Source organism: Penicillium pulvis (assembly GCF_028828015.1).
Source record: "Penicillium pulvis strain IBT 33274 chromosome Unknown contig_3_segment0_segment0, whole genome shotgun sequence".
NCBI lineage: Eukaryota > Fungi > Ascomycota > Eurotiomycetes > Eurotiales > Aspergillaceae > Penicillium > Penicillium pulvis.
The window spans coordinates 262,518-277,700 of NW_026643077.1; the positions used below are offsets into that span (position 1 = coordinate 262,518).

General features: G+C 44.4%; 4 protein-coding genes across 4 annotated transcripts; 2 read left to right on the forward strand and 2 right to left on the reverse strand.

Moving 5' to 3' along the window:
* Positions 1-2,003: 2,003 nt before the first annotated feature.
* Positions 2,004-2,347, forward strand: N7503_006252 (uncharacterized protein; the record flags this gene model as incomplete). The annotated part of the gene is made up of 2 exons (XM_057065799.1): positions 2,004-2,154; positions 2,214-2,347. 2 exons carry the CDS (start codon positions 2,004-2,006, stop codon positions 2,345-2,347), a joined length of 285 nt encoding a protein of 94 aa, XP_056921268.1.
* Positions 2,348-7,126: 4,779 nt separating this feature from the next.
* N7503_006253 (uncharacterized protein) lies at positions 7,127-8,218 on the forward strand (the record flags this gene model as incomplete). The annotated part of the gene is made up of 1 exon (XM_057065800.1): positions 7,127-8,218. One exon carries the CDS (start codon positions 7,127-7,129, stop codon positions 8,216-8,218), a length of 1,092 nt encoding a protein of 363 aa, XP_056921269.1.
* A 366-nt stretch (positions 8,219-8,584) lies between these two features.
* Positions 8,585-10,328, reverse strand: N7503_006254 (esterase-like activity of phytase family protein; the record flags this gene model as incomplete). The annotated part of the gene is made up of 3 exons (XM_057065801.1): positions 8,585-8,709; positions 8,775-9,931; positions 9,991-10,328. 3 exons carry the CDS (start codon positions 10,326-10,328, stop codon positions 8,585-8,587), a joined length of 1,620 nt encoding a protein of 539 aa, XP_056921270.1.
* A 1,014-nt stretch (positions 10,329-11,342) lies between these two features.
* On the reverse strand, positions 11,343-12,376 carry N7503_006255 (S1/P1 nuclease; the record flags this gene model as incomplete). Its single annotated transcript, XM_057065802.1, has 3 exons — positions 11,343-11,912; positions 11,965-12,062; positions 12,127-12,376. The coding sequence occupies 3 exons, from the start codon at positions 12,374-12,376 to the stop codon at positions 11,343-11,345; spliced, it is 918 nt and encodes a 305-aa protein (XP_056921271.1).
* Between the last annotated feature and the right edge of the window lie 2,807 nt (positions 12,377-15,183).

Here is a 15,183-nt window from a genome sequence, read left to right on the forward strand (position 1 = left end):
TTTCATAATTCATTTAAGGTTTCAACCGCTAACCTGTCACATCCATGTGGCATCCAAAAACTCCATATAAAATCGCCATGTTTTTGCAATAGTGTTATTCGACGAATTTTACTAAGGGAACTTCATTCATATTCAGTTGAATCTCACTTCGTCCAGCTGTCACTGATTTATCGCATGATAGATTACCTCTAGGGCTTCCACTAGCTCTATAAACGGGGATCTCAGCAGGGCGCTTATTAGAGCTACGGTGCTTACTTATCTTGGTATTGCTGTATGTGCTAGACGACTAAGCAACCATGAAACAGACTATATTAGTAAGGGGGGTTTGATCAGGTCATAAAAACGTTATAGCACAATATCGATGACCAAAGCATAATAGTGGTTGCCCTATTTGAAAAGGCGCACTTTCCATTCACCATCACACCAAAAAAAAAAAAAAAAGTAACCAAGCAATACAAGGTAAGAGCGTGTTATAGCCACTTTTCTGTTACGAATTATTCTCGAAGCGTCAAGTTACTCGGCGTCTCTCGCTTTATTCGGGAACGTATAATCAATCTCCGTGTCATAGAGCTCGAGCGCTCTGGGGAGTCTCATATAAGGAGGAAAATTATTGGTATATATTCTGGTAAAATGAGAGGTCAGTAAGGTATATCTAACTGCTTATTCAAAGCGATAGAAAATAGGCGAGAGATTGCTGGGCAAATTCTTACTCCAGATTTGCCATTTTCGCACTCACAAGGGGGCGTAATGCGATCACCTTAACACTATTCTTTGGTATTCTCGTCCTAGTTAGTCTCTCAACTCTAATGATCCAGCATTCTGTTCGCGAAATCACCCAGTTTGGCGCCGCTGTCGGTTAGTTACAGTGAAACTAAGATTACCCTTTATGATGGGGGCTTAAAGCGACAAATATAGTAGCAGCGGTCAGGTCTTCGTTGTAGATAAAAGAAACCTCTAGCCATAGAATAAGTACGCTCGATTATTGACCAGAGAAATACCCGGGATATCTATCATTGCTCAATTTAAGCTTCAAGTACTCCGGAGCTCCGACACCAGTCTTGACTGATGTGAAAATTGAGGTCGACTCCACCCTGATGATCGTCACAGATTCTGTCGGTTCTGGGAAGTTTTCCTTACTCAAGGGTATCATAGGGGCATAGCCTTGTTGCTGGTTTTTTTTTTTTTTTTTTTTTTTGCAATTCATTATGAGGATTGCTTACTACGCACAAAGAGCCCTGGTTCGCAAACGTTACTGTTTGAGGACCAGTGATTGGGTCTTCTTCATTTTTGACGATGAGTGGTACAGCACCGTGCATCATGCCGACACAGCCTATACTCGCGCAGGAAGCTCTTTGTACTAGACGAGACACTTGGTGCATTAGAAATCATCACTGCCAAAACTGTCTTCAACTGCATGTTGGGCCCCGCGATTCTATACCAGGCTCATGACATCGCATCCAGTCTAGCATGCAGTAATTGTCGGTCTTGCCCTACTGCTAGTACCTAAACAATAAGGATCAAGGGTAAAGCCTCATGGTGAAGTTCTCCCACTCGATCAATTTAAAGGAGGGCGAAATGCCAAGTCACGAAAGACCCTCACTCTTGATTTCTGAATACAGGACTCCAAGCTGAGAAGGTCTCAATGCCAGAGGTAGGTTTTTGGATGGCTTCAAACAGGGCCCTAGCATGATGATACTGAGATTCCATGCTTGTTGCACTCACCGATATCTTGGCTTATAACTTCGTATGGCGAACTTTACTCTAGACCAATATTTTATCTTGATATGTGGTTGCCACCAGCTTTGAATTACGTATCTCATGCGTCAGGAAGGTTATACAACAATTGCTGCGGGCAAGCTTAGACTACGTAATGTCTGGTGTCAAAAACAGGTCTTGAATCCCATAGAGCGGTATATAAAACGTTATTTTCTTCTTCGTCTAAAGAGATTCTTCTAGTCAAACAACTTTATATCACATTACTGAATTCTACCTGATACATCAAAATGTCGGATCACGTCGAGGATTATGAGGAAGACAACTCCTATGCAGGAGAGACCAACTCAAGCTTGAAAGATCAAGTTCCTGTCCAAGGAGACAATGAGGAAATTGAAGACCCCATTGATTCTTCATACTCCAACTCTGATCAGCAGCTCGGTAAGTTTAACAATCCTTCTTAATCAACATGCAAGCGATCAAGCCATTAACGAAAATAGCGGCGGACGAGAATGAGGCGGTAGACAAGTCCAACATTTTGAAGGGAGATCGCCTTCGCCATGCCAAACCTCAGACTTCGAACAAGTATAACGAAGGACCAGACGAGGATGATTTGCCAGCCGGAGCTTATTGATTCGCAAATGTCCTTATCTATCGGTCTTTACATGACACTTATATCGGGTTCTACTTTGCTTCTCACTAGATAAACTTGAATAAATCATATCTGATTTCTAAACATCTGTGCTCCAATTGTAACTCTTCCACATTTTGATTCACCGCGGAGGACAATAGTCGTATGAATAACAGCTTCTAGTTTTGGCAAGGGCTTGTGGAATTTTACGTGAAGAAAATCAAGTCGTGAATTTAGTGAAAAATCGCAAAAATGCAGTGACATAGGACTCAGTGCTTGGGAAATGCCACCCACTTTTCGCAGTAAATCTTTTTAGCTTCTTGATTTAGACTCAAGATCGATCGATTGCCGCCGATCGATCCCGGTTATCCTTGATTTTAAACACTTAGAGTTGCTTGTACCATGGAACAGCTTCCCAAATGCACCCCCGCGTCTTTAGTGTCACTATTCCTTCATACTTCATACGATTTGATCATAGACGTCACGTAGCGGTGAGATCTCGATTCACCCGATTCACCCAAATAGGACAAGTATCCTACGTGAGATAACTCCTTGAACCCAGGAAACTCTGCCAATGACGTCAATATAACAAGATGCTATCTGATGCCTCCGCTGGCAACCTGCCCGTCACGATGATAGACGGGGGATAAATCACAATCAGAAAATCAACCTGTGGTGATCCTAATCCACATCGAACGGATTGGGCGCGTGTGTGCCTTTTAACTGCGTGCACTACCCTCTGTTTGCTCAACTGTTATGATGTCCAATTGAACTATGAACATCTGCAATCTGCGTAGGCTATCGGGAAATAACTGTTTTAAATACGTGTTGTAGGTAAGGAAGATCTAGACATCGAATCTATCCTCGCTTTTAGGTACTTCGATCGGTCCAAGCTGTTAGTCCACTAATTACTGCCGGGGCTACCTGTACAACCATACCAATATTGATCGATTTAATTTTTTCCTGCTCACGGATTTTGGACCTAGTACTGCGACGTAGCTATGGTCCATGAAGCCTGCCGAGCTTCTATGCGCCGATCACTTTCCCCAACATACGGGTAAACGGGCCAGGATGTCGAATAGACACTCGGGAGACAATTAAAGCAACCCATTTAAGTCGAAGTATCAAATCTGATTTTCTGCCTACTCGTTCCAGGATTTCTTTCTCTCTATTATGATTTCCCCCCGGTCGGCGAAAGCTTCATCATAGACTTTTATTCAATATGGTGACATGATGGTCATACAGCGGGAAATGACGTCTCACTCCTAAGCTTAAACTCTAGGCCCATGGATCAGCAAAATTGGATGCCTTAACAAGATAGAGTCAGCCAAGGTCTCTTTCAGAGTGACAGTCAACTATCGGCTGCGCTTACTTTGACTATTGCTGGTGTCCGTATTGCGATCGCCGAGTTATGCTTATTGCTGCTGGCAACAAGTACATTACAATAACCCTACCATTCATGGTGATGATGCTCTCCGGATTACAGGCATTTTAATTACGCACCTCACGGTAACTACGCTTCTTGCAAATGGAAGCGCAGATTCTTCTTCATACCATTTCTCCTGAATATAGCATCTTGGGCAGATACAATTCACTTATCCAAGATTTTCTTACTATCATCCCACGAGATCTCCTCTCATATTGCCTGGTTCACTTCGCTTCAGCCTAAATCCTAAGAGGCTGGCCACCGACAGCGCAATCGTTTCTTCGTTGAACACGGTGGGACGGTGAAAGGATCCATGAAGAAAATTCCATCATTCCTCGGACCTGCTGCTAAGTATGCGAACTGAATGGAAGCAATATAATATGGTACTTAGTGTAATACTGGGTAGCGACAAGGAGGAGAAGAGGATCTTTGAAGATAGAGCCTAAGTAGTGACAGGATGGCAAGTAGTCTTCATCAGGACTCTAACATTAAGTGAGGCAGCTTTCACACTCGGCCAGTGGCAATTGGTGAGCTTGGCAAGAGAGCGCTTCTCCACAAGGCTAGTACGAAAATTCTTGTTCAAGATGAGATCAGTGGCAGCGTAGATATGAAAATGCTTCAATCAATATTTCAATTAATTCTGAAACACTCCAAAGACGCCACAGTGGTTGCAGTGACTCATGAATTGCACTGCATTCGGGATTATGACATAATTCTGATCATGAAGGAGGATGGATTTGTCAAGGAGAGAGCCCCGACATACTTGTTTGCTGGTCCTAGTATGTTCAAAGCACTCTGGGACGAGTAGTTATGCGCTATTTGAAAATTAAAGGTGTTGAGGGTTGGGAATGTTGATGGCACTTTGGGTTTTCTCTTCTATCTGTTTCTTCCTATTCTCTTTTATAGATATTCAGCTCATCACTCTTTGTTTTCCTCGTTCCCTTCTTGCTACCCATTGCATGACTCATTCTTCTATTCGAATCAGCGCGAATCATCTGCCAATGAATGCCATTGCTTCTGACTTGCTATAATCTGGCTGGAAACAGAGGGCTATTCAAGCCAAGGCAGCGCACACTTCCCCCATTATCTTTCTCGACATCCCATCACAGTATTTTCCTTCGTATAGACACACCTTGAACTCTTCTCCACCATTAAATGTGTACGGTGTACCCATTGCAAATGACGGCGACAATCAATGCGCCAGTGTGCTTCCGTAGCTTACAGCCACGTAGACCCAGAATTACAATGTTAAAGGTGGGGCTGGTATTGCTTGACTGGTCTCACTATATGAACGTGTGGGCGGTGCCACAGAGTGATGGAAGCGAGAAGGAAAATGGATCAGATATCGTCCACCATGTGATAACCCTCCATTATTGAGTCCGGTGAGCCGAGCCAAGATTTGAACAGATCACTGAAAGAGTCAACGTCGCTTGTAGGGGCCGTAAAGCTGAGACAGAGGCTTTCGCGTGATGTTTCGGTGGTGTCGGGATGGATCTCTCTGAGTGAGCTTTTGATAAAAGAGATGTCCTCAAGAGAAGGGACTCGCTTGAGTGTCATGGTAACTTTCATGGCTAAAGAAGCGCTCTCCGTCGATGTCTTATAATGAAAATGTAAGACAAATGAGTTATCAGTTGTAGCCTGTAGGAGATGGTGATTATATCGATTTATATGAACATGTGATCTGCTTTAGTATCTGAGAGACTTTAGGTAGTGTACTCGTGGGGTTCTTCCTGGCAGATATATTGACTAGATGATTCTTGATTTTGTTATTTTTAAGCGCTTACGGAGTCTGGCGGGTGCCTAGAGAGAGGATATTTAATCGTGAATCATGTGATTTGTACACCAGATCTCAATCCAGTCACATGTGACATGACTAACGATATGCCTAACAAACTAACCCCCAGAACATTTACTATGACTGTTTACTATTTCGTTGAAAACATTTCTTTGTCCTCTAGATTTCTGGATCACTCCATCCATCAAATAAATGCGTCATGATCACAAGGCCAAATATTCCCCCTTCCCTAATCCACGCAAAGTGGCAAGCCAAACAAACAAATGGAGTATATACTTCCCGAAGTCGTCAATCTGGAAAGCTGTCAACGGACACATCATCACCATAGTGGTATCTCTCATCCAATCATCACTCAATGGGCTATTTAAACTAGACAGTGATCTTATAGAATAAAAAGCTCGTCGCCAAGGATACATTATACGAGCACCTTGTCCACTGGTCAGAATGATGTCATAATTCCGGAAATATATCACACCATCAGTACTTAAAATCGACTGCAAGGATTATACGACTCAATGCCAAGAGCGTGAAGCAGGGTGAACTTTGAAAAAGTTGTCTAAATTCGCCAAGGAATTCATTGAATATTCTAGGTCGCTCTAACACAAGCCTCGGAGCATGTATTAAGTTATATTAGTGGCCGCCGGATCTCACGTTGTGAAAGGTGGATCAGCTTAACTCTAAATTAAATACAGATGGAAAGTGGAATACCGTGTGCTGGAAACGGCGATCTGTTGAAATGATGCTTACCGAATATGTGTTTCTGGCCAAGACTGACGATCCCTGGAAAATGCCCGTATGCTTGGTGAATATTGATATTAGTCTCGTGTTTTTTGTTCAGCCGCTAATTGGAGGGTAATACATTTAATAGATTGATGATTGGTCAGTCTCGTAGGAATATTCGCATTCCCTGGCCGACGAATAAGGCAGCTTGCAGAGAATTAGACATGGTTCATGATCCATTTGCTCGTCACGCTCAAAGGACATTAGGATATCTCAGCCAGAGTTTTGAACATGGTCCTCCAAAGACTAGGGTAATGGTCTTCTGAATAAATCTTTTATATCACGTAGAGTTTGGAGTTAGGTTCAATCCGTCAATATGGGAAGACTGTGGGTCCTCGAGATCCGCATACTGTACCCGGATAACTCAAAGCCATATGGCTGTACAAATAGGTAGCTATTGAAAATGAGGTCCAGACGCGGGCAGATTGTATCCATCAAGGTAACCAGAACGCCATGACTATTCTTTCTGTATGCAAAGGGACGGTGCCAAGAAGTACAGACATGGGCAGATCCAAGAGTCTAGATTGGTCTTGAGCATTGCATTTGATACGGACTCCCATCATCAAATGCACCTTCTCTACAGTGTCAAGCCACCACCCATATTAACAATTACCTTGGAACATAATACTGTCTCACCTGGGTCACCCGACCCCCAAGCTGATCTTCTCGTATATTCGTCTATAAAAACACCCTATACTTCGCGTTATTCAATCATCAGAAATTATCGTTCAAGAAACAAACAAACTTCCAACGGTTATATAATCATTTCATCTCAATCAGCATGCCAATCAGAGATTACGGTGTGTGGAAGGCAACTCCTGTGCAGTACACAGTTGAACACAATGAGGACGATTCGATATCCCCGCACTTGTCGCTATACTTCGATGACAGCGGAGAGCCAACTCGCCATGCTAGTCGCAATGTTCACCGAAGTCGGTCCAGTGCGCGAGAGATTCCTGGACTTTTCCGAGCGGCAATCAATATTAAGTCTGGAGATAGGAAAGAATCTCGACTTGCCTATTGGGTGAATCACAACTTCAATCAGCACCCCAAAGTGAATGATCTCACTGATCTACCTCTGGGCTTTCATCCCCTCGGAGACAGGGAGTCAGGAACATCCAGTACCGGTCTAAATCTGGATTTCATCCGGGACAATTTGTTCTGTATCAATGATGGTCGAATCTTGCCCCATGACATAGAAGGTCCGAACAATGATATGATCGATGTCCTCGAGCCTGAGGTAAAACAGGCAATCGATAAGAAGGCCGAGATTTACCTGTTTGGCTCACGGTTCAATACTCAAGATGGTATTCACAACATTCATATGAACCAGGGCAATACTCGGAAATTTAAAAAAGATGATGGCGTCTTCCAAGATGGTGGCATTTTGATCAACTATCCGGACTCCGGTGAATGGGTGGGGGTATTTCTCGGCTTCGCATCACAAGCTGTACACACCGATGACAAGACAGGTCATGCTATAACATCCGAGACTTGGGAACACTATCTAGACTCGGAAAGACAGCCAGCTGACCTAACGGAGAATTCCGTGAGAATCAAGGAGGCCTTGGTAGCGCCTCTTGGGCCCGATGGTCTCCAACGCAGATCTGTCACTCTCACAAATCCGACTGACCACACCATGCCCCTCTCTCGCTGGAAGATTCACAATTCAGCCGGTCAATCCCAAGCACTCCCAAAGGATGCAGCTCTGGGTGCTATGTCAACCGGTGCCTTTTCCCTTCCTAACTGCCCTCTTGCTAGCCGCGGTGATACTATTACGCTGGTGAATGATCAGGGACTCAAAGTCGACGGGGTGAGCTATTGCTCTCAGAAGAAAGGAATTGAAGGGCGACCGGTTGTTTTTGCTCATTAGGATTGATTGGAGGGGACATTGTGACTTTGGCTCCATCAAAAGTGAATTTATCCACTCTGCCTAACAGAACAGAAAATTGAATTGGCAGACACCAATGTATTTTGTTCGCTGGATCCACCTAAATTGATATCCTATTTATAAGTTTCCCTGGCCAGTTTACCACAGCTATTGATGTAATTGGCGAGGAGAGTAATTTCAACCATCCAGAGTTCTATGTATCTGAAGGCAATGAGGATGCTAGGCCTTGAATTACACTTTCTAGGCACTGATGAATGTTACTGTGAGATAATTTCTCAGTTATAAGCACCACAATAAACATTAGCTATCAATTTAAGGGTACGAACGTTCACGTAGTATGACAGTAGATTACAGCTCATTCTTGTGGCTGACCGCGGAACTTTGCTCGTAACTCATACGGAAAGCCAAAATCTGTGTATCAATGTTGTCGCCAGATCCGTCGGAAAAGCGAAACCGTCCAAAGTTTTGGTAGCCTGTAGTCGCCGAAATTAGATTGCACGAGGTCAAAGGGAAATGTGGTAAAGATATCGAATCTCACCTTCTTGCGTCTTAAAGTCATTGTCACTAAAGCTAAACAAGAGGTACTCTGTGGTTTCATTCGAATCCGCCTGACCAAGAGGCACCAGGGCAAGGCTCTCCCATTTCTCATTCAAAAGAAACTTATCCTGGCTACCACCGTTGTGGAGCCCGAATTTACCTAGCTCCGAATTCACGTTGAAATCCAAAAATGGGCAGTAAGTCGCCGTCAGGATATCCGGATCAAGCACCCCCTTGGCGCTGGCGATAGAACCGTTGACCGAGTCCCATTTACTATGGGCAATGTCTTTGGATCCAACGGTAGAAATAACATCAACGTGGCGATACCTGGACTCGCTGTTGTCCGCTCCTCGTCCGAAGCCTGAATCTCGGGCAAGAATCAAGAACTGTTCATTGGAAAGCCGAAGGATTTCCGACTGCAATGCAGGCTCTGAACCTCTGCCAGTATCGTAAGGAGGTAGAGTAACCACGTACTCGTGCACCAGATGCGGAGATAGCTTATCAGAGATATCATACACCAGGAGCCGCGCATGTCGTCGATGCTTTCTCTTTAGTCCTCCTTCTTGGGTCATGGCTGACTGCATCATGGCGTATAGAAACTTTCCATCGGGCGAGATAGTCAGCCCCTCCAGACCTTGGTTATTAGCTCGACCAGCGGTGGGATCAGGAGGACTGGGAACTCGATTCGGATCAAACATTGGCGGCTCTCCTGCGCTAAAGCTGACTGTACCATTCCGAAGAGGGAGAAATGCCGGTGGGGGCTGAATGGCAAAGAGCATCTTGCCATGCTTCGAGAATCTGTAGATATATGGGCCGTATTCATCTGAGACCCAAAAGTCTCCCCCGGGATCTATCGCCAAACCCTCGCAATCCAGCGCGATTCGGCGGTTGGTCAGACCAGGTGCACCGAAACCATCCCCGTCATAGGTTGCTCGTGGGAGGGGAGGAAATCCATCGTGAGATATAAACCCGGTCGCATCTGCATCCAAGCTAGTGATAGGAACATCGTCCGGTCCAGTCAGCAGGACTGAGTCAACATAAGTCAAGTGCATATTCGGCGGGCTTTTGTCACTACCGGAGGCATTTGGAGTTATGCCATCCAAGTGAATGGAGAACTTGTGAATGCGTGACTGATAATTCAAAGTGCCGTTCGTATTCCTACCCGTAGTTAATCAGCCACACGTTTCTACTCCCAATTCGTAGGTTAAGAGACATACCAACCACGATCTGGCATTGCCCAGATCATACCATTGTAGGAACCATCTTGAGCTTTACTCCATGACGACTGGTCGAAGCTAATCGCACTTCCAAACCCACCTAGGGTATCTCCATACCGATCGGTCGCACTAGATGAAACTGATCCGTAGGCAGCTAGGCCATAGTAACTGTAGCGTTGGCCAGAGCAGGTGGTTTCAGAAATAGGTTCCCTTGCAACTGAACGGCCTTGTCCATTGGCAAGGACTGCCCATGTCAAGGAAATTACAGAGAAGAATAGCAAGTACGAAACCAAATGACGGGAGAGCTGGGGGCTCCCAGTTTGAGATTTTTGATCCATGATCAAAGCGTTTTGTCTGCTGCTTCAATGGGTGAAGAGGGCAAATAATTGACTAACTAAGCAACGCTTGTTCAATACTTTAGACATACGTATATACACAGAGACGGACAGAGTCACTGGATATGTCGAGCTCACCAGGTTAGACTGACGTAATTATGAACAAGGACCATCATTTGCAAAAACTAGAACCTCGTCAAAGCCCAACTAAAACCGCCCAGGTCAGCCCATACGGTATGTTGACTTCGGGAGCTGGAAGAGGTGTCTCGGATTGGGCTTGGTGAGGTCTAGAAGTGCATTATCCGTGGGGATACAGATAGTTTGGTCCGCGGAGTAAGGTTGTGAAACTTTATCAGTGACATGAACTCCAGATGACCCAAGAAAATAACTTTCAATACGTTACCCGAAGGGCGTTCTACCTTCCAGGGTTCTTTTGACCTCAAAAGGAAGTAATCGCCCCCGCCAAGCACATCAATCGCTATCTACATTGGAAATCACTGCAAGCCTTTCTTGTTCCAATCTATCAGATGTTGGAACATTCTCAGATTCCCCAAGGTTCGCATTTACAAGATGAAAATTCATACGATTCGCCAAGGCTGAAGGGATAAGTAGCCATGGTTCCAAGATGGTTTGAATGAATCTTTGAACTTCAGCCCAGGTGTCTAATATGGACGTCTGCGAGATCCTGCTCAGGATGAAATTGCTGAAACCATTATTCAATTCAATTATTTTGCTGCTCGAGACTCCCTTGAGCTCGTAGAACTTTGACTAGTCTTATGTGTTCATTCCTTAATCCATCATTTCAAAAGATAAGTAGCAACCAGTAGTAAATGCTGCGTGTATGGGTTAAATCAAAGGGGTTCGTAAGGAATAAATGCTATTCAATTTAGTGAAACTTGGGGATTGCAGCATTTCTAGAATCCATATTATAGAAAACATGAAATAGCACTTTTAATCAATATTACTCTCTGACGGGAACCGTTCAAAATCACCAAAGGATCATTCACCTAAAGAACTTCATAGATCCCTCATCCGATCTCCTTGGACGACAAAGGCCTCTTTCTCGTGTCGCTGCTCTGCAAGGGCATTGATCCAGGCTGCCAGGCGCACGCCCGCTTTATAGATCTGTTCTGCAATGATCGGCGCAGCATCATCATAGTACTCATCCGCAAGATCTGTGCCCTCAATATACGGAAGTCCTCTCTTGAAAACAACAGCACAATTAAGATGATTGGCCTCCTTTGCCCACTTCTTGACACAGACGTCAGGGTTGGTCACATCCGCACATTCCACAGCGGTTGTCGGCCTGTGTTGGTTCTTTTGGAGGAGATGCTTGGCCCACTTTAGGGATGCCGGCTTTTCATTGTTATGCTTGATATTGTGCCTGATGCCGTTAATCTTGTGTGGCATATCTGTGTCCCAAATACCGTGAAGGTTCCCTTGACGACCGTCGAAAGAGACTTTTATCAGGTTACCTCCTTTTTGGTACTCTTCCACATGGAGGGGCATATGGATGTCCCCAATGAAGTGAAACAAGAACATAACAGCTTCTGTTTGATTGAAGTTTTCATCGTTCACTTGCTTGGTCTATGGCCACTTAGGTTTGCTTTAGTCACTGCAATCAAAGGGAAAGCCTTACCATTTCCTTTATTGCTGAGATGATGCAGCCTTTGTTTTTGCAAACCGGGGGGAGAGGTGATATCTTGCAGTGGTTCCCCAAAGGATCATCCTTCACATCTATATTCGCAAGGGTATCAATCAATTTAATTGTTAGATCATCAAAGAGAGAATTGCAACATACCAACATAGTGCCAAACTCCAGTCTCAGGGCGTCCACGATGCTTGATTGTGTCAGCCCAGGTGGCAGCGTCTGAGATATCAAAATCCCGGGTACGAGGCAAGAGGTCATTGAGAAAGTCTTTGCCCTGCTCGGTGAGATGCTGCTCGGCGAGATAGGCAACAGTGCGGTGGCCGACATCTCCCCATCCAAGAGTTGGCACACAGAGAAGGGACCAGACGAATAATGATAATAGCAAGAAGTCACACCTCATTTTGGATCTGATGAATTGCAATACGTTATGCTGCAGTAACGCGGTCGTGGGAGTTGAAATATTATCTGGTGGAGAAGGTGATATGTGATACCATGCGGTACAGTGATCGCCAATGTATGACAAGTATAATGGAGCGAATTAAATACCGATGCTTCTACAATAAATCCTTGAGGTCATGATGATCTCCTATCCAGGTGTGTGATTTACATTTCGAAGCCTCATTATAGAGTGATCTAGACCTTATTGGGATCTATTGAGAGCTCTAGCACCCGTTGAACAATCAAGTGGGAATTTTGGTAGGTATGTTTATCTTATGAAATCAATTGCTTTGGTCTAGACTGCTTGGCCAGGTAAGGCGCAGCGTTAAGTTCCGAGCCCATATGAACTGGTGCGGCCCGAGTTTCAAAGAGCGGGAGGTTAATCCGACCAATCTTCAAAACGGCCCAAGTTACATCCAACCAATTCCTCCTCATATGTCCTGAAAGCGGAAACGGAAAAATTGCAAGTCAGCTGGGCTAAAATAGCAAAGAGAAGTTGCCACGGTTCTGGTGGTGGTAGCCCTCGTATGATCTGCTTGGCAACCGCATGAAGTATTCTTTGGAACAGACATTCCCATAAGCAAAACCTTGGAAGCCCAACGACCACGTCGTATGCGCCTTCCAATCCTCAGCAAATCATATCCCTCAACGGAGGCTTTTAAAATGGGACACAATTGGTTTGATCGACCGAAGTGCTCGTTTGCGAGTTGCTAAGCCGCTGGAGATAAACCAAGTATGATCGGCAAGGAGATCCATCAAGCCAAGCCACAAGTATTGCCAGTCCAGAGAATCATGGTCTGTTATACAGTCTACCTCAAAGAACAAATCGCGATTGGTCTGTAACCGGCTTCTCCAAAAGAATTCTGGTACATCCAATACAAACACCGATAACATGTTGCGTGTACATTGCACATCACATTGAGTGAAATCCAGAGGGCAAATGACCTCTAATACGATGAGACATATTTCGAGTGGCAGTTTGCTGAGGTAAGAGCTCTTCCTTTCTGTTCTTTGAGCTCGAGCTAACTTGATTGTATTCTGAACTTCAGGCACAACCCAAGAGCTAATGTGGATGTCGCAACCATAGGAGTACTCTTGGTACTTGGCGTACGCAACCTCATCATGGTAATTTGCGCGGAAAAAGGTATCCATGTCCCAGGTACCAAGCATTTCATCAAGAGAAAAATCCATGTACCTCAAGGTACGCTTGAGCCAATACTTTCTCACGGACCGAATAACTTTACCAAGTTTCTTCTCAATCACTTCATGCCCTAAAAGATGACCCAATATCTCCCAACAGTGAGGATGGAACAGGTAACCGATGTTTTTGTCTCTGTAGCGTCTGGGTTGTGTTCGTAAATGGACATCTCCTTGATAATATCGCATAAATAGCGCATTATTGTAATGCGCTACCTGATTTCTACCATCTCTACCACAAATTCGTGCAGTATTTTTATTCCTGGGAACAAAAAAAGGCACAAACCTGTATGCTGGAGGTGAATCAATTCCTGTGAGATGCCACTTCGAGGAAGAGGGCGACCACACCACTAGAGGATCACTTAATATGAGATACGAGATTCGGCCAATCATGACTTACCTGCTCGGTAATAGCAGGATGCTAACCAAGGAAATTTTGAGAAATTCGCATTCGCGACTTTAGCCGATGGCGCTAAAACATGCTGGCGAGTCGGCCCGGTTTTGCGATGAGATTCAAATTCATCCTCTTGGAGAACATCCATGGTTCTTTCAGACCATGTTGCGTCGCCTATACTCAGAATTCGTACGCCACAAAGTACACAAGATGCTGACGAGGCACAGCAATCCTCGTGTAGCTCTAAGATGTGTCTGTCTGGCATATTGCAGTTCGAGAGATCGAACCAAACAAGCGGAAAATTATTGATCTATGCCGGGATTATGCCGGGAATGAAGAATCAGACAGTATTGTGAGAAGCAGGTGAAATGAAGAAAGGAAAACGAAAAGACAATATTAGTATTTTGTAGTGACGTGGTAATTAGCAGTACAACGAGAAAGAACAAGGTCGATTCGAGGTCCAGATCTAGTAGTAAACGTAAAGAAAGCGTCATCGTACAAAGCTTGACTTTTGCAGTATGTGTCATAATTGATCGCCTCGTTTTCAGAGCACGGTGTGATCAAAGCCGATGCATGGAATCTTATACACGATGGTAATGAAGAGAAGGAAAGAGAGGATAGAACCCCAGTCACGTGCATGGTAATGCATCTATATATTGAAATGACGCTTTCAACAGTCGTGGAGAAAAAGGGGTCACTGTAACAATTAATCTGAGAGTTAGCCATCAGTATTCACTTTGGTGGCTGATATGGAGGGTGTCGAATGCGTGATAATTGCGAATAATTTGTATGTTTAGTTGTCAGGGACTGCCCAGGTGTAAGTGCATATATATTGGACAATGATTGGAACAGAAGTGCCAGTATATAGTGATTCTGATTTACTTCTCTTGTCGTATGGGGTATTCCGGTATTCCAACCATTCTGGCGGCTTAAAGATGCATGGCCAGGCCCAACAATTAATGTATGCTTTTTGGCCTTTAACGGATGCCTTGTCATCTAGAGCCCTTAGCTTGCTCGAAACCCATGACTGTTGTTAGTTAGGAAAAACCCAATTACGTAACAGTGCGACTCTTCATTTATTTTTACTTTAACACGATGCCCTTTACAATCATTATGCACCACATAGCATCCTACCATCCAAGAATGAGAAGATTGAAAAAATTTCAGATATCATGAAA